Here is a 16038-nt window from a genome sequence, read left to right on the forward strand (position 1 = left end):
CTGCCGAGAAACACATGGCTAGGGGACCAGAGAATCCTGACTAGGAATTTCATATGGAAGTATGAAGCATCTGCACAATGCTACTCACCCACAAGGCCACTTGTACTTGCAGACAAACACTTCTCATCTACATGGTGCTGTTCAGCAAGAAATCTTAACTTTGATCCCTGATAATGTGCTGATTAGCTTACCACAGTCAGAGCAGCAGTATGGACTTTAAGTTCAGGATCTGCATCCCTTGGTAGAGTAAGGGAAAATCCACTGACCCCTGCTGGTAAGTGCACAGTTTGTGGGGCAAGGACAGGATCAGACTTATTGGTAGTCAATAATCTATCAACAGTCACATTCCAAATTCACACATGAGAGGGCAGCACGGTGGCACAGTGGTTAGCATTGCTGCCTCACGGCGCTGAGGTCCCAGGTTCAATCCCGGCTCTGGGTCACTGTCCGTGTGGAGTTTGCACATTCTCCCCGTGTTAGCGTGGATTTCGCCCCCACAACCCAAAAGATGTGCAGGATAGGTGGATTGGCCACGCTAAATTGCCCCTTAATTGGAAAAAAAAATGAATTGGGTACACTAAATTTATATATTTTTTTTTAATTCACATGAGGAACGACTGTTTGGGATGGTTGAGCAGAAGGGGGCCCACACGGTGGCACGGTAGCACAGTGGTTAGCACTGCTGCCTCACAGCACCAGGGTCCCCAGTTCAATTCTGGCCTTGAGTCACTGTCTGTGTGGACAAGTTCTCCCTGTATCTGTATGGGTTTCCTCCAAGTGCTCTGGTTTCCTCCCACAGTCCAAAGAAGTGCAGATTAGGTGGACTGGCCAAACTAAATTGCCCTTTAGTGTCCAAAGATGTGCAGGTTTGGTGAGGCTATGGGGGATAGGATGGGGGAGAGAACCTGGGTAGGATGCTCTTTCAGAGGGTCAGTGCAGCCTCTATAGGCTGAATTACCTCCTTCTGCACTGTAGAGGTTCTATGGTGACATAGTCAAGACTCATATCTTTTTCAATTTGCACAAAAAAAACTATTGATCTATTGAGAGCCTGCTTAGGTTTACCCCATATAATACTGTGTGTGAGATAGCCCTCCACAAAGCACAATTCACTAGTCCACAATTAGCAAAGATCTCTTTGGTTCCCATCCAACATTCTATCGTTTGTAACTGGATCATTGTTAGTAATGAAAGGATTAAATTACATGTTTCTAGTCACAAGTTTCGTGAGCAAAGCATGATGCTAGGCACAAGCAACATTTTTTAAGTTTGCATTTTCTAGTAACAAAGTTCAGAGGATCGCTTTATACCTTGGATAACATACTTTAAAAAGGCATACTCGTTTAACAATATTTGTCATCATAATTGGAGATTGTAGTAAAGTATTTACTGAAAAACATGTGATCAGGCACAGGACATTTATTAACCCTTAGCTTGGTAGCATAAAAGATTCATATTGTCTGTCTCTTAACACTTCTGGAACATTTCAGCTTTCAAAATTCTCCACTATCTCTTTGCGGCATTGCCTATATTTTCTTGTAAAAAGGAAATTATTATTTTTGTCCGCTAACATTAAAATTATTCACCATCTCCAGAAATACAGATTTATTAAGTTGGCTGGAATTTTTTTTATTCATGGGATGTGGGCATCACTAGCTGGGCCAACGTTTATTGCCCATCCTAATTGCCCTTCAACTGAGTGGCCATTGCAAGGTCACTTTTAGAGGGCATGTGGGTCAGGAGTCACGTGCCGGCCAGACAGGTAAGGGTGACAACTTTCTGGGTGGGTTCGTTCTTACGACAATTGTCAATGGTTTCACAGTCATTTTTATGGACTTTAAATTAACCCCAAATGTCACCATCAATTGGGCTGGGATTCAAACTCAGGTCTACCCAGAGCATTGCCTGGGGTCGCTCTGGATTGCTTGTCCAGTGACAATACCACTACGCCACTGATAATAGGGATCCTGTATAAGGAATGAAACGTTTTGATTTCTCATCGTGCAGAACAAGAAATATTTTAAGGCCCAATCAACTTAATAGAATAACAGAAATAAACTCAGGGACGAATTAAAAGGGGCCACTCCTGGTAGGGGCACTGCCCAAACAAAAGAAACAGCAACGGAAACTTGCCAAACATCAAATCAAAATGTGATTAAAGGGCTCGATAAAGCAGTCCAACCGCTGCGGTGCTCACTGGACATGGAAGGTCTCGATGGTACCCGTGAACACCCCGTGAACATCCCGTACCAGCCTCCCCAAACAGGTGCCGGAATGTGGTGACTAGGGGCTTTTCACAGTAACTTCATTGAAGCCTACTTGTGACAATAAGCGATTATTATTATGCTCCCTCTCCAGTGACACCCGGCCACGAATGTAGCCGCGGAAGAGGGGCAGACAGTCCAGCCGGACGACCCCCTCGGTCTCTCGCTGCCCGAACCTGTTGATTGCCAGTTTTAATAGGCCCAGGGGCAGGTTCACCATGAGGCACGCAGAACAAGAGGTGTCCATGACCTGAGCTACCTGAACTCCTCTGGTAAACGTTTGAAGATTTCCGCTTCTGGGTGTTTCAATTCATTTATTTCAAACCTTCTGGTTAACTTAAATGATTATATAAAAACGGGGCTGGAATACCAAAACCGTGATTAATACCCTGCTCTAAGACCATGTGTCCTGACCATTGTGATCCCAGATTTCTTTACCCTCTGATCTGAGGGGACAATCCGCCTGTTTTAACCGGGAGATGAATACAGTAACAGTGTGTCGGCGCTGCGGTTTTTTAAAAAAAAGGTTATTTAGTAACATGAATGAGAAGGGAAGGTTTCAGGAGTCGATTGAAGGCGGTGTTGGGATTTGAAGTGAACGCACATGATCCTCATCCCGTGACCCAAGGAGCGAAGCACTTCAACATCTCTCTCTCTCTCTCTAATTGACTGACTGCTCCCAACTCATCTTTCGCCATGGCTTCCCCCCGCTTAGAAACCTTCTGCTGTCCCACTAGGGATGCGGCCACCGATTTTGTGCTGGCCTTCCAGCCTGTCTTCTTCAACTCCATCTGTGTGGCCAGCGCCAGTCTGGGTCTGCTTGGCACCCTCGCGCAGGTCTTGCCGAAGAGGGGACTTGGCTACCGCAGATTCGGTCAGTACCCGCTGCAGAAACCTTCAGCGTCCTCCAGGATCCTGCTGATGATCAGTGTCTGTGACATTCTAGGCTGTATAGGTAGGTGGCACGGCACTTCTTCATTTGTTTTCCTAAAGTTGAAGAAAATGTCTTTGACCAGTGCCCACGGTGATTGTGACTTGCAAGGATGTATTGCTGTTTTGCGGGCTATGCAAGATGCTGGGGCAGTCGGGGCTAGGGGTGGTGCAAAAGGATCAAAATACTGCAGATGCTGGAAATCTGAAACAAACTCTTACCCCCCCCCCCCCCCCCCCCCCATGCCCCAGAAAATTACTCAACAGGTCAGGTGGCATCTGATAAGATGGGTTTGGGTTTAACTTGGGCACGGTATAGGATGGGCAGGATTCGGGGTGATAGGGGATCCCTCCAAATCATCCGTCATTTTCCCCATTCTCCACCCCACACCATTTTAACTCTCATTCGCATTTGACAGGATGGTCTAGTGCTCAATACTGTTATGCGGGGACAGGAGCTTAGTTGGGAGCTCGAGGTTGCCCTGGCACTCTGGAATAAACCTCGTGTTGGGTGTGGGTGGCTGGTGTTGAAAGGAAATGCAGTTGCAGGAAGCGAGTGATCCCTGGCTTCCAAAGGGGGCATGGGTGAACATTCCTTCTCCGCCTGGCTCAGGTGGATCAATCGGACAAGTTAAAATATTAATTGTTTAGTACAGAATGTGAGTCTTGCTGAAAAGAGACATGCAATCGATGTTTGTCATCTTTCACTCATCAGAATTGTTTGCAATAAACTTCCAACTGTAATGGGGGAACACAATTTGTACTGCATAAGAAGCAAGTGCTAATTGGTTGGTAAGTGGACACTGATTGGTGGAGACAATGCCACGGAGAATGCAGTATGGAACAGTTAACTGCCCAGATTTAATCAAATTCAAACTGGGCTGGTTGACTCTGATTGCCCTGGGGAATGAACCAGGGAATGGCTGTCCCCAAAGCTTTTGTTTAGTTAAAAATGGTGCAAAGTGTGGATATGGTTCTTTGTCTGCAAAGCCACCTCTTTCAACACTCCGGGATTTAAATAATCAGGTTCAGGGGATTTCTTAACATTCAGTCCCATTATTTTCTTCAGTACTACTTTTATTTGCCGATACTAATTTATTTCTGTTCCTCTTTCTCGCTAGTCCTTTGTTTCTCTATTATCCCTATTTCTGGGAGGGCTTTTGTACCTTCCTCCATGAGGACAGACACAGAAAGTATTTGTTTAATTTCCCTGCCATTTCCTTATTCCCCATTATAAATTCTCCTATCTGCCTGCAGTGGGCCCACGTTTTTCTTTGCTCATCTTTTCTTTTTAACATACCTAAAGAAGCTTTTACAGTCTGTTTTCATGTTTCTTGTTAGTTTACTTTCAAATTTAATTTTCTCTTTCTTTATCAGTTTCTTGGTTCTTCTTTGCCACTGAAATTATCCCAGTGCTCCGGTTTACTACATTTTTAACAACTTTTTCCAGGATTTTGACCCAGCGACAGTGAAAGAATGGTGATATATTTCCAAGTCAGGATGGTGAGTGATTTGGATGGGAACCTATAGGTGGTGGTGTTCTACTATATCTGCTGCTTCTTGTCCTTCTAGATGGTAGTGGTCGTGGATTTGGAAGATGTTGCCTAATGATCCTTGGTGAGTTACTGCAGTGCATCTTATAGATGGTACACATAGCTACTACTGTGCATCAGTGGTGGAGGCATTGAATGCTTGTGGAAGGAGTGCCAATCCAGTGGGCTGCTTTGTCCTGGATGGTGTCAAGCTTCTTGAGTATTGTTAGAGCTGCACTCATCCAGGCAAGTGGAGAGTATTCCATCACACTCCTAACTTGTGCTTTGTAGGTGGGAGACAGGCTTTGGGAAGTCAGGAGGAGAGTTCCTCACTGTAGGATTCCCAGCCTCTGACCTGCCCTTGTAGCCACAGTATTCATATGGCTAGTGCAGTTCAGTTTGTGGTCAATGGTAACCCCCTCAGGTTGTTGATATTGGGGGAATTCAGTGATGGTAATGCCATTGAATGTCAAGGGTGATGGTTTGATTCTCTCTTATTGGAGATGGTCATTGCCTGGCACTTGTGTGGCATGAATGTTACTTGCTACTTGTCAGCTCAAGCCTGGATATTTTCCAGGTCTTGCTGCATTTGCACGTGGACTGCTCCAGTGCCTGAGGAGTTGCGAATGGTGCTGAACATTGTGCAAACATCAGGGAACATCCCCACGTCTGACCTTGTGTTGGAAGGAAGGTCATTGATGAAGCACGTGAAGCTGGTTGGGGACATTATCCTGAGAAATTCCTGTGGTGATATCCTGGAGCAGAGATGATTGACCTCCAACCATGACCACTGTTTTTTTGTGCCAGGTATGACTCCAACCAGCAGAGAGTTTCCCCCTGATTCCCATTGACACTAGTTTTCCTAGGGCTCCTTGATGCCATACTTGTTCAAATGCTGCCTTGATGCAGTCACTCTCACCTCACCTCTGGGGTTCAGCACTTTTGCCCAAGTTTGAACCGCGGATGTAATGAAGTCAGGAGCTAAGTGACCCTGGTGGAACCCAAACTGATCTTCTGTGAGCAGGATGTGGAGATGACGGTGTTGGACTGGGGTGGGCACAGTACGAAGTCTGACAACACCAGGTTAAAGACCACCAGGTTTGTTTAGAATCACTAGCTTTTGGAGCGCAGCTCCTTCATCAGGTGAGTGAAGAGGTGGGTTCCACAGCCACATATATTGACAGTCAATAATGCAAGATGATACTTTGAATGCGAGTCTTTGCAGGTGATTAAGTCTTTACAGGTCCAGACGCAGCGACTGGAGAGAGGCATTATCACAGGTTAAGCCAGGACAATTGGTAGGATTTCGCAAACCTAGGCCAGATGGTGGGGGTGAATGTAATGAGACATGAATCCCAGGTCCCGGTTGAGGCCGCACTCATGCGTGCGTAACTTGGCTATCAGTTTCTGCTCGACGATTCTGCGTTGTTGCGTGTCCTGAAGGCCACCTTGGAGAACGCTTACGCAAAGATCAGAGGCTGAATGCCCTTGACTGCTGAAATGTTCCCCGATTGGAAGGGAACATTCCTGCCTGGCGATTGTTGGGTGATGTCCGATCATCCGTTGTCGCAGCGTCTGCATAGTCTCGCCAATGTACCACGCTTCGGGACATTCTTTTCAGCAGCGTATGAGGTAGACATCGTTGGCCCGAGTTGAACGAGTATGTACCACATACCTGGTGGATGGTGTTCTTGCATGTAATGGTGGTACCCATGTCGATGGTACCCATGTTGATGATCTGGCACGTCTTGCAGAGGTTGCCATGACAGGGTTGTGTGGTGTCGTGGTCGCTGTTCTCCTGAAGGCTGAGTAGTTTGCTGCAAACAATGGTCTGTTTGAGGTTGCACAGTTGTTTCAAGGCAAGTAGTGGGGCTGAGGGGATGGCCTTGGCAAGATGTTTGTCTTCATCGATGACGTGTTGAAGGCTGTGAAGAAGATGTCGTAGTTTCGCCAGTCCGGGGAGGTATTGGACGATGAAGGATACTCTTGTCGGTTGTGTCCAGTGATTGTCTTTTTTTTTAAACAAACAATTTTAATGAGGTTTTTTTTGCATTACAAACAACAAGTCGCACAGTTAAGGACCATGTTTGCGATGTCCTGGCTGACCCCTGGCCAGTCGACAGCCTGCCTGGCTCTGCGTCTGCACTTTTCAACACCCAGGTGGCCCTCATGGATTTGACGGAGCACCAAGCTCTGGAGACTGTGTGGAATTACAATCCGGTCCAGTTTGAGGAGGATACCATCAACCACCGTTAGGTCATCCTTTACATTGAAAAATTGAGGGCACTGCCCTTTTTGCCAGCCATTGGCTAGGTGTGGCATAACACGCTGCAAGGGGGGGTCTTTCGCTGTCTCCTCACGGATACGAATCACCTTCTCATCAGATGCCGGGAGGGTGCTAGCACACAGCTGCACTTGTGACTCAACCTGTGACTCAATTTGTCGGATGACGTTCAGTGGTTCACTAGGCATGGTGATGGAGCGGCAATGATGAGCTCCTTGCCAGGCGTGTAGACCAGGTTAAAGTTGTATCTTCTGAGTTTGAGGAGGATGCGCTGCAACCGAGGTGTCATGTCATTAAGGTCCTTGTGGATAATGTGGACCAGGGGCCTGTGATCCGTCTCAACTGTGAATGTCGGCAGGCCGTAGACATAGTCGTGAAACTTGAGAATGCCAGTGAGAAGGCCCAGGCATTCCTCGATTTTGTGCATACCTTTGTTTGGTGGGCGTCATTGCCCTTGATGCGTAGGCAACCGGTGCCCAGGATAAAGTGTCATTGCGTTGCAGCAAGACTGCACCGATGCCATCCTGGCTCGCATCTGTTGAGATTTTCGTTTCCCTGTCTGGGTCGAAAAATGCCAATACGGGTGCAGTGGTGAGCTTGGCTTTCAGCTCCAACCACTCTGCCTGATGGCCTGGTGCATGGACCACTGGCTTGGCATCAGGTCGCAGTAGGATCATGTACCGATATGGCAAAGTGCCCATCCCATCAAACACATCTGGATACTGAACGAGGATGTCGTCAATGCCAGCCCAAAGATCCATGTTGGAGGATGTCGTTGAATAAACCCACTGCACCAGGTTTAGCTTTTTGCAGACATGCGTGCCCAGCAGGGATGCCCTGTCCGGCTTGACAATTTCTAACCTTAGCCGTGCATGGGTACTCCGGTTGGAAACGAGTAGATGGCAGGACCCCAGTGCCATGATGGAATTACCGTTATCGGCCAGGAGCTGGCAGGCTGCTGGAAGGACCTTAGGGGAGCTTCTTGATACGTTTGAAGTCTGTGAGAGGAGGTTGGCAGAAGTACCTGTGTCCTGCTTGAACTGGATGGAGCAGTGGTTGACGTGCATCACAGCGAGGATGGACTGAATGTGAGAGGAGGTTGGCAGAAGCACCTGTGTCCAGCTTGAACTAGATGGCGCAGCGGTTGACCTGCATCACCGCACGCCATTCGTCCTCCGAATCCACAGCGAGGATGGACTCACAGCGAGGATGGACTTAATGCGAGATGTGTTGGGTGTGGCATGTTCACACGTGGTAATGATGCCCACTCGGTAGGCGGACTCCAAGCAATCGTCCTCTGGATCCGTTGTACTGCGGATCAGAATCCTGTTATCGTCGTTGCACATTCTGGATGCGCCATCATCTGAATTGGGAGCGCTGGCCTCTGACTGGTAGTGCAGACCTGCACAAGGCTGCATAGTGTCCAGGCTTCCCGCAGTTTAAACATCGCCTGCCTCTTGCAGGGCAGGGTCCCTTTTAAGTAGGCATTGCCACAGTTCGGGCACGTCATGACGTCGGCGTCGTGACGCGGTGTACGTTGTTGCACATGCGCAGTGTGGTTGGCAGATGTATGCACCTGTGCAGTGTGGGTGTCGGCAGCTTCATTATCCCATTCACACCGCGCATGCGTGGGGCTCCGGGAAAAGCGCGCGAGATGGCCGCTGTCTTCAATGCTGAGGTGCTGCATCCGGGAGATGGCCTGCACACTCACTGCCCCGTGGGAGGCAAGTTTCTCATTTTCAGCCGATTTTATTGGGAATAGTAATTTTTTGCGTGCTCATGCACTGTACATGTTTCAATCGCGACTGGCAGGGTCATATGCTTGATTTATAAGAGCTGCTCTCTCAAAGGATCAGAGTGAACTCCAAACACAATTTGGTCTCTGATCATGGAGTCAGCAATATCACCAAAGTTGCAGAACAGCACTAGCAGGCGGAGGCTAGTTAAGAAGGCATTGAAGATTCATCTTTACCTTGAAGACGTTGTTTGAATATGTAGCGCTCAAAGATTTCATTGGTGTCCACTTCACAGTGACGATCGAACTTGTCCAGGATGGTCTGAAACTTTGTCTTGTCCTGGCCTTCGATGAAGTTAAACGAGTTGAAGAGTTCGATGGCTTGATCACCCGCTGTTGAGAGGGGAAGCGCGATCTTTCTTGCACCAGACGCACCCTCGAGGTCTGAGGCTTCGATGTACAGCAGAAACTTTTGCTTGAATATCTGCCAGTTGGCACTGAGATTGCCGGAGGTCCTGAGCTGGGGAGGAGCCTGAATCTTCTCCATGGTGCCGGGATACATTTGTTGGTCGTCACGGAATGGACTCCGGTAAGCCACCTTAAATTAGTAGTGTCCTGGTATCATGTTGTGTTAGGTACACTGGTCTAACACTGGCTGCAATTGGATGCAGTTTAGATCAGAAAGATACTCCAGACCTTGAAGGTAGTTCAATCAGGTTTATTGAACTCCTAGCACAGTTCTCTGTGAGTTCAACTCTCTGCTAACTTAAGTGTGGTTACTCTGTCTGACTGAACCAGACAAGCTCTTAGCCACGTGGTGGAAGTGTGAGATTGTAACAACACCCTTGACTGACTCTCTAGATGTTCATCAGTGGAAAAGAGGTGGTGTGTGAGTGCCTCGTGTCTTTTATAGTCAGATCCCACCCCTGCTTATTGGTCATGTCCTGTTCTCTGTGTCCATTAGCTGCTTGTCTGAATATCATTATGTGGTGTGTCTGCATATCATGACAGGCCATAATATAATTTGCCTTCCTAATTGCTTGCTCACCTGCTTGTCCACTTTCATTGACTGACTGGTGCACAGGGACACCCAGATCGCTTTGTATATCCACACTTCCCACTATATCACCATTTAAATAATACTCTTCCTTTCTGTTTTTCTTAATGTTGTCCAGGACTTGTTGGTTATGGGTGGAGATTTTTTCAGTGAACATCCCCACTTAACCTTGATGAAGGGAGGGTCAATGATGAAGCAGCTTTAGATGGTTGGGCCTAGGGCACTAGCCTGAGAAGATTATGCACTCGTCCTGAGATTTGAGATAATTGGCCTCCAAATATCACAAACAGCTTCCTTCTGTGTTAAACATGACTTCAAGAAATGGAGTGTTTTCCCTTCAATCCTGTTTAGAACATGGGACATGGAACATTGCACACAGAACAGGCCCTTCGGCCCTCGATGTTGTGCCGAGCATTGTCCGAAATCAAGATCAAGCTATCCCACTCCCTGTCATTCTGGTGTGCTCCATGTGCTTATCCAATAACCGCTTGAAAGTTCCTAAAGTGTCCGGCTCCATTATCACTGTAGGCAGTCCATTCCAAACCCTAACCACTCTCTTAGTAAAGAACCTATCGCGGACATCCCTCCTATATCTCCCACACTGAATCTTATAGTTATGTCCCCTTGTAACAGCTACATCCACCCGAGGAAATAGTCTCTGAACATCTACTCTATCTATCCCCCTCATTATCTTATAAACCTCTATTAAGTCGCCTCTCATCCTCCTCCGCTCCAATGGGAAAATCCCTAGCTCCCTCAACCTTTCCTCCATAAGACCTATCCTGCAAACCAGGCAGCATCCTGGTAAATCTCCTTTACACCCTTTCCAATGCTTCCACATCCTTCCGATAATGAGGTGCCCAGAACTGCACACAATACTCCAACTGTGGTCTCACCAGGGTCATGTATATTTGCAGCATAACCCCGTGGCTCTTAAACTCAAGCCCCCTGTTAATCAACGCTAACACACTATAGGCCTTCTTCACGGCTCTATTCACTTGAGTGGCCACCTTCAGTGATCTGTGGACATGAACTCCAAGATCTCTCTGTTCCTCCACATTCCTCAGAACCCTGCCGTTGACCCTGTAATCCGCATTCAAATCTTTTTCTACCAAAATGTATCGCCTCGCACTTATCAGGGTTAAACTCCATCTGCCATTTTTCGGCAGATGGAGTTTAACCCTGATAAGTGCGAGGCGATACATTTTGGAGGTCTGGAGTATTCATAGATTATCATAGAATTTACAGTGCAGAAGGAGGCCATTCGGCCCATCGAATCTGCACCGGCTCTTGGAAAGAGCGCCCTACCTAAGGTCAACACCTCCACCCTATCCCCATAACCCAGTAACCCCACCCGACACTAAGGGCAATTTTGGACACTAAGGGCAATTTATCATGGCCAATCCACCTAACCTGCACATCTTTGGACTGTGGGAGGAAACCGGAGCACCCGGAGGAAACCCACGCATACACGGGGAGGATGTGCAGACTCCGCACAGACAGTGACCCAAGCCGGAATCGAACCTGGGACTCTGGAACTGTGAAGCAATTGTGCTATCCACAATGCTACCGCGCTGCCCCTATTCATTCAGTGCCTCTCCTATTTCTTCTGACTCCATGTACAAGTTCCTACTACTGTCCTTGACCGGCCCTACCCTCACCCTGGTCATTCTTTTATTTCTCACATAGAGTAAAAAGCCTTGGGGTTTTCCTTGATCTGACCCGCCAAGGTCTTCTCATGCCCCCTCCTAGCTCTTCTAAGCCCTTTTTTCAGCTCATTCCTTGCTACCTTGTAACCCTCAAGCGACCCGACTGAACCTTGTTTTCTCATCCTTACATACTCTTCCTTTTTCCTCTTGACAAGACATTCAGCCTCTTTTGAGAACCATGGTTCCCTCACACGGCCATTTCCTCCCTGCCTGACAGGGACATGCCTATCAAGGACACGCAGTATTTGTTCCTTGAACAAGCTCCACTTTTCATTTGTGCCTTGCCCTGACAGTTTCTGTTCCCATCTTATGCTCCCTAATTCTTGCCTAATCACATCATAATTACCCCTCCCTCAATTATAAACCTTGCCCTGCCGTATGGCCCCATCCCTCTCCATTGCAATAGAGAAAGACACCGAATTGTGGTCACTATCTCCAAAGTGCTCTCCCGCAAACAAATCTAACACTTGGCCCGGTTCATTACCCAGTACCAAATCCAATGTGGCCCCCCCTCTTGTCGGCCTATCCACATATTGTGTCAGGAAACCCTCCTGCACACACTGTACAAAAACTGCCCTATCAGAACTGTTCGACCTATAGAGGTTCCAATCAATATTTGGAAAGTTAAAGTCACCCATGACAACTACCCTGAGACCTCCACACCTTGCCATAATCTGTTTTGCAATTTCTTCCTCCACATCTCTATTACTATTTGGGGGCCAAGAGAAAACTCCTAACAATGTGACCGCTCTTTCCTATTTCTAACTTCGGCCCATATTACCTCAGTAGGCAGATCCCCTTCAAACTGCCTTTCTGCAGCCGTTAAACTATCCTTGATTAACAATGCTATCCTCCACCTCTTTTACCACCTTCCCTACTCTTACTGAAACATCTATACCCCGGAATTTCCAACAACCATTCCTGTCCCTGTTTCAAACATGTCTCCGTAATGGCCACGTAGTCCCAAGTACCAATCCACGCTCCAAGTTCACCTACCTTGTTCCGGATGCTCCTTGCATTGAAGTAGACACACTTCAACCCAACTTTCTGTCTGCCGGTAGACTCCTGCGACCTTGATACCCTCCTCAGTACCTCATTACTCTCGACACTGGAGTCTGGACTACAGCTCGGTTTCCCAGCCCCCTGACAAATTAGTTTAAACCCCCCCCCCCCGAAGAGCTGTAGCAAATTTCCCTCCCAGGCTATTGGTGCCCCTCTGGTTCAGGTGCAAACCGTCCTCTATGTACAGGTCCCACCTTCCCCAGAATGTGCTCCAATTATCCATGTACCTGAAACCCTCCCTCTTACACCATCCCTGCAGCCACGTGTTTATCTGCACTCTCTCCCTGTTCCTCACCTCACTAGCACATGGCACCGGCAACAAACCAGAGATGACAACATGATTTGTCCTGGCTCTCAGCTTCCACCTTTGCTCCCTAAATTCCTGTTTTAAATCACCGTCCCTTCTCTTACCTATGTCATTGGTACCGATGTGTACCACGACTTGTGACTGCTCTGCCTCCCCTTTAAGGATTCTGAAAACATGGTCCGAGACGTCACGGACCCTGGCACCCGGGAGGCAACATACCATCCGTGAGTCTCTTTTGCTGTCACGGAACCATCTATCTGTCCCTCTAACTATCGAGTCCCCAAAAGCTTTTGCTCTCCTGCTTTCCCTCCTTCCCTTCTGAGCCACAGGGACGGACTCAGTGCTGGAGATCCGTTCACCGTGGCTTACCCCTGGTAGGTCGTCCCCCTCAACAATATCCAAAACGGTATACTTGTTACTGAGGGGAACGACCACAGAGGATCCCTGCACTGGCTGCTTCCTCCCAGCCACTCTCACCGGCACCCATCTATCTCGATTCTTCGGAGTAACTACATCCCTGAAGCTACTACCTATGACCACCTCTGCCTCCCGAATGATCCGAAGTTCATCCAGCTCCAGTTCCCTATCACGGTTTCTGAGGAGCTGAAAATGGGTGCACTTCCCACAGGTGAAATCAGCAGGGACACTCACGGCGTCCCTCACCTCAAACATTCTGCAGGAGGAACATTGCACTGCCTTCCCTGCCATCCCCTCTAGATAAAAAAGAAAAAGAAAGAAAGAGCTTACCTGTTATTCACTCTACCCCTTAGGAGGTGGAAGGGTGGGGGACACCTCCCCACACGAGAACAGCAATCAGCTGTTATGGGCTTGCGCAAACAATTTAAATCTTTACTACTTACCCAGCAGTCATTCTGTCCTCACTCCAACCGGATTCAGCTGGAAACTCCCAACAGTAAGTTTTAAAAAAATTTACTCCCCTTCTCAGCAAGTACTCACTCAGCAACCACTGTGCCCCGCACGATAACACCTCAGGGAAAAGAAAAACTACTTACCAGGCACCAGCCAATCACTTATCTTCAGGCTGTGATGTCACGGTTCAACTTCCTTCTACTTCTATCTGCCCTCGAGTCTCCCTCTTATAGAATTTCATAGAATTTACAGTGCAGAAGGAGGCCATTCGGCCCATCGAGTCTTGATCTTTACTTGGCTGGGATCCTTACAGTGATTGTCTTTTTTTTGGGGTTAGAGGAGGAGATAGGGAGGGAAACACTGAAGAAGTGTTTCGGGTTTAACTGTCACTTGACAACAGCTCCTCCACAAACCACCTTTAAGATACGGTGACCGCAATGCACTGATGCAAATTTTCCCCGCAACAGCCAATCAGCAGCATCGCTCTACTGCCCTCTGCTGGATGCTTACCTTCACTTGAACACCTGGGGTGTCTTGCTCAGGTACACTTTCTAGATGCAGTGACCGCAATGCACTAATGCAAATATTCCCCGCAACAGCCAATCAGCAGCTCCGCTCTACTGCCCTCTGCTGGATGACTTCACTTCCATTTTGTTCGATCTCTTTGATGTCCCACTCTTATCAATTTCTGCCTTGATGTCGAGGAGAGTCACTCTCACCTCATCACTGAAATTCAACTCTTTCTGCCCAAGTTTGGTGCAAGGTTGCAAAGAGGTCATGCGCTGAGTGGCCCTAGTGGAATCAAAACTGAGCATCTAATGAACAGATTGTTGCTGGGTAAGTGCCTCTTCAGAGCACTGTCAAAGACCAATCCCATCGCTTTGCTAATGATTGAGACTAGACTGTTAGGATGGTAATTGGCTAAATTGGATTTGTCCTGCTCTTTGAGTACAGGACATACTTGAGCAATATTCTACGTTGGGAAGATGCCGGTGTTGGAGCTGTACAGGAACAATTTGGATAGAGGCATGGCTGGTCAATATTTATTTCTCAACCAATATCACTTAAAACAGATTCTGGCCTTTATTACTTTGCTGTTTGCACAAGGTTGCTGTGTGCATATTGATTGCTGCGTTTCCTATATTGCAATAATACACCACTTTATTAGCTGTAAAGTGCTTTGGGACAACCCAAGGTCATGAACAACACGATGTAAATGCGAGTTCTTTCTTTTCGAGGCCTTGAAAATATATGGTATTAACCAGAATTGATGTTGGGCAACACAGCATCAGGTAGGAGAGATTGCGCAGTTTAGGCCTATACACTCTATAATTTAGAAGGATGAGCGGAAATCAAATTGAAGTATGTAAGATGATAAAAGGTATGGATACAGTAGACAAGAAGTGGATGCTTCCTCTTGTGGGACATTCTAGAACGAGAGGTCATAGACTCAGGATACGGGGTTCAGCAAATTTAAAACCGAGATGAGGAGGAATGACGTCTCCCAAAGGGTCGTGAATCTGTGGAATTTGCTACCCCAGAGTGCCATGATGCTGGGACAGTGAGTAAATTTAAGGAGGAGTTAGACAGATTTTTAATTAGTAATGGGTTGAAAGGTTACGGAGAACGAGCAGGATGGAACATGATGGGATCAGCCATGATCATGTTGATCGGTGAAGCAGGCTCGAGAGGCTAAATTACCTACTCCTGCTCTTAGTTCTTATCCTCTAAAAATTATATATTCTGTCTAATTCCACCTCTTGATCTGTAGCCCTGTAGGTGACAGCACCTCAAGCACAGATCTAGTGCTCTTGATTAATAAGGGGATTTCTTGATTAATAAGAGCATCAGGGGTTATGGGGAGAAGGGAGGAGAATGGGGATGAGAAAAATATCAGTCCTGCTCGAATGGCGGAGCAGACTCAATGGGCCGAGTGGCCTAATTCTGCTCCTATGTCTTACGGTCTTGTGGTACATGTGAAAAACAAAGGTTACAAATGCTTTCAATTTAATTTTTCAATATCAAGTCTCTAAATGAAACCCACTTCAAAATAATTCCTCAGTGGTGATAATTGGATGTATTTAGAGGAGTTGCCATCGAAGGCTTTTGAATAGTGAGCAGATTAAAATGTAGAGCCTGTTCTGGTTGTACATGACATGCTATTCTGCATTTTGGTTTGGAGTTCAATATTACTAAATAAGTGCAAGCTATATGTGGCAAAGATTATTTAGATTAAAGATAAACCTCTTATACTATTAAATAAGACATGCACAAATATTACACAAATTA

At 47.1% G+C, this 16038-nt stretch overlaps 1 protein-coding gene across 1 annotated transcript in view; it reads left to right on the plus strand.

Moving 5' to 3' along the window:
• Window positions 1-2879: 2879 nt before the first annotated feature.
• gpr143 (G protein-coupled receptor 143) overlaps window positions 2880-16038 on the plus strand; it is a 120813-nt gene continuing 107654 nt past the window's right edge. The window contains exon 1 of the mRNA XM_072477107.1: window positions 2880-3218. Coding sequence (XP_072333208.1) covers window positions 2960-3218 — 259 coding nt within the window. The 5' untranslated portion in view covers window positions 2880-2959. The remainder of the gene's footprint in view (window positions 3219-16038) is intronic.

Source organism: Scyliorhinus torazame, chromosome 15, assembly GCF_047496885.1.
Source record: "Scyliorhinus torazame isolate Kashiwa2021f chromosome 15, sScyTor2.1, whole genome shotgun sequence".
In the NCBI taxonomy this organism is placed as follows: Eukaryota; Metazoa; Chordata; class Chondrichthyes; order Carcharhiniformes; family Scyliorhinidae; genus Scyliorhinus; species Scyliorhinus torazame.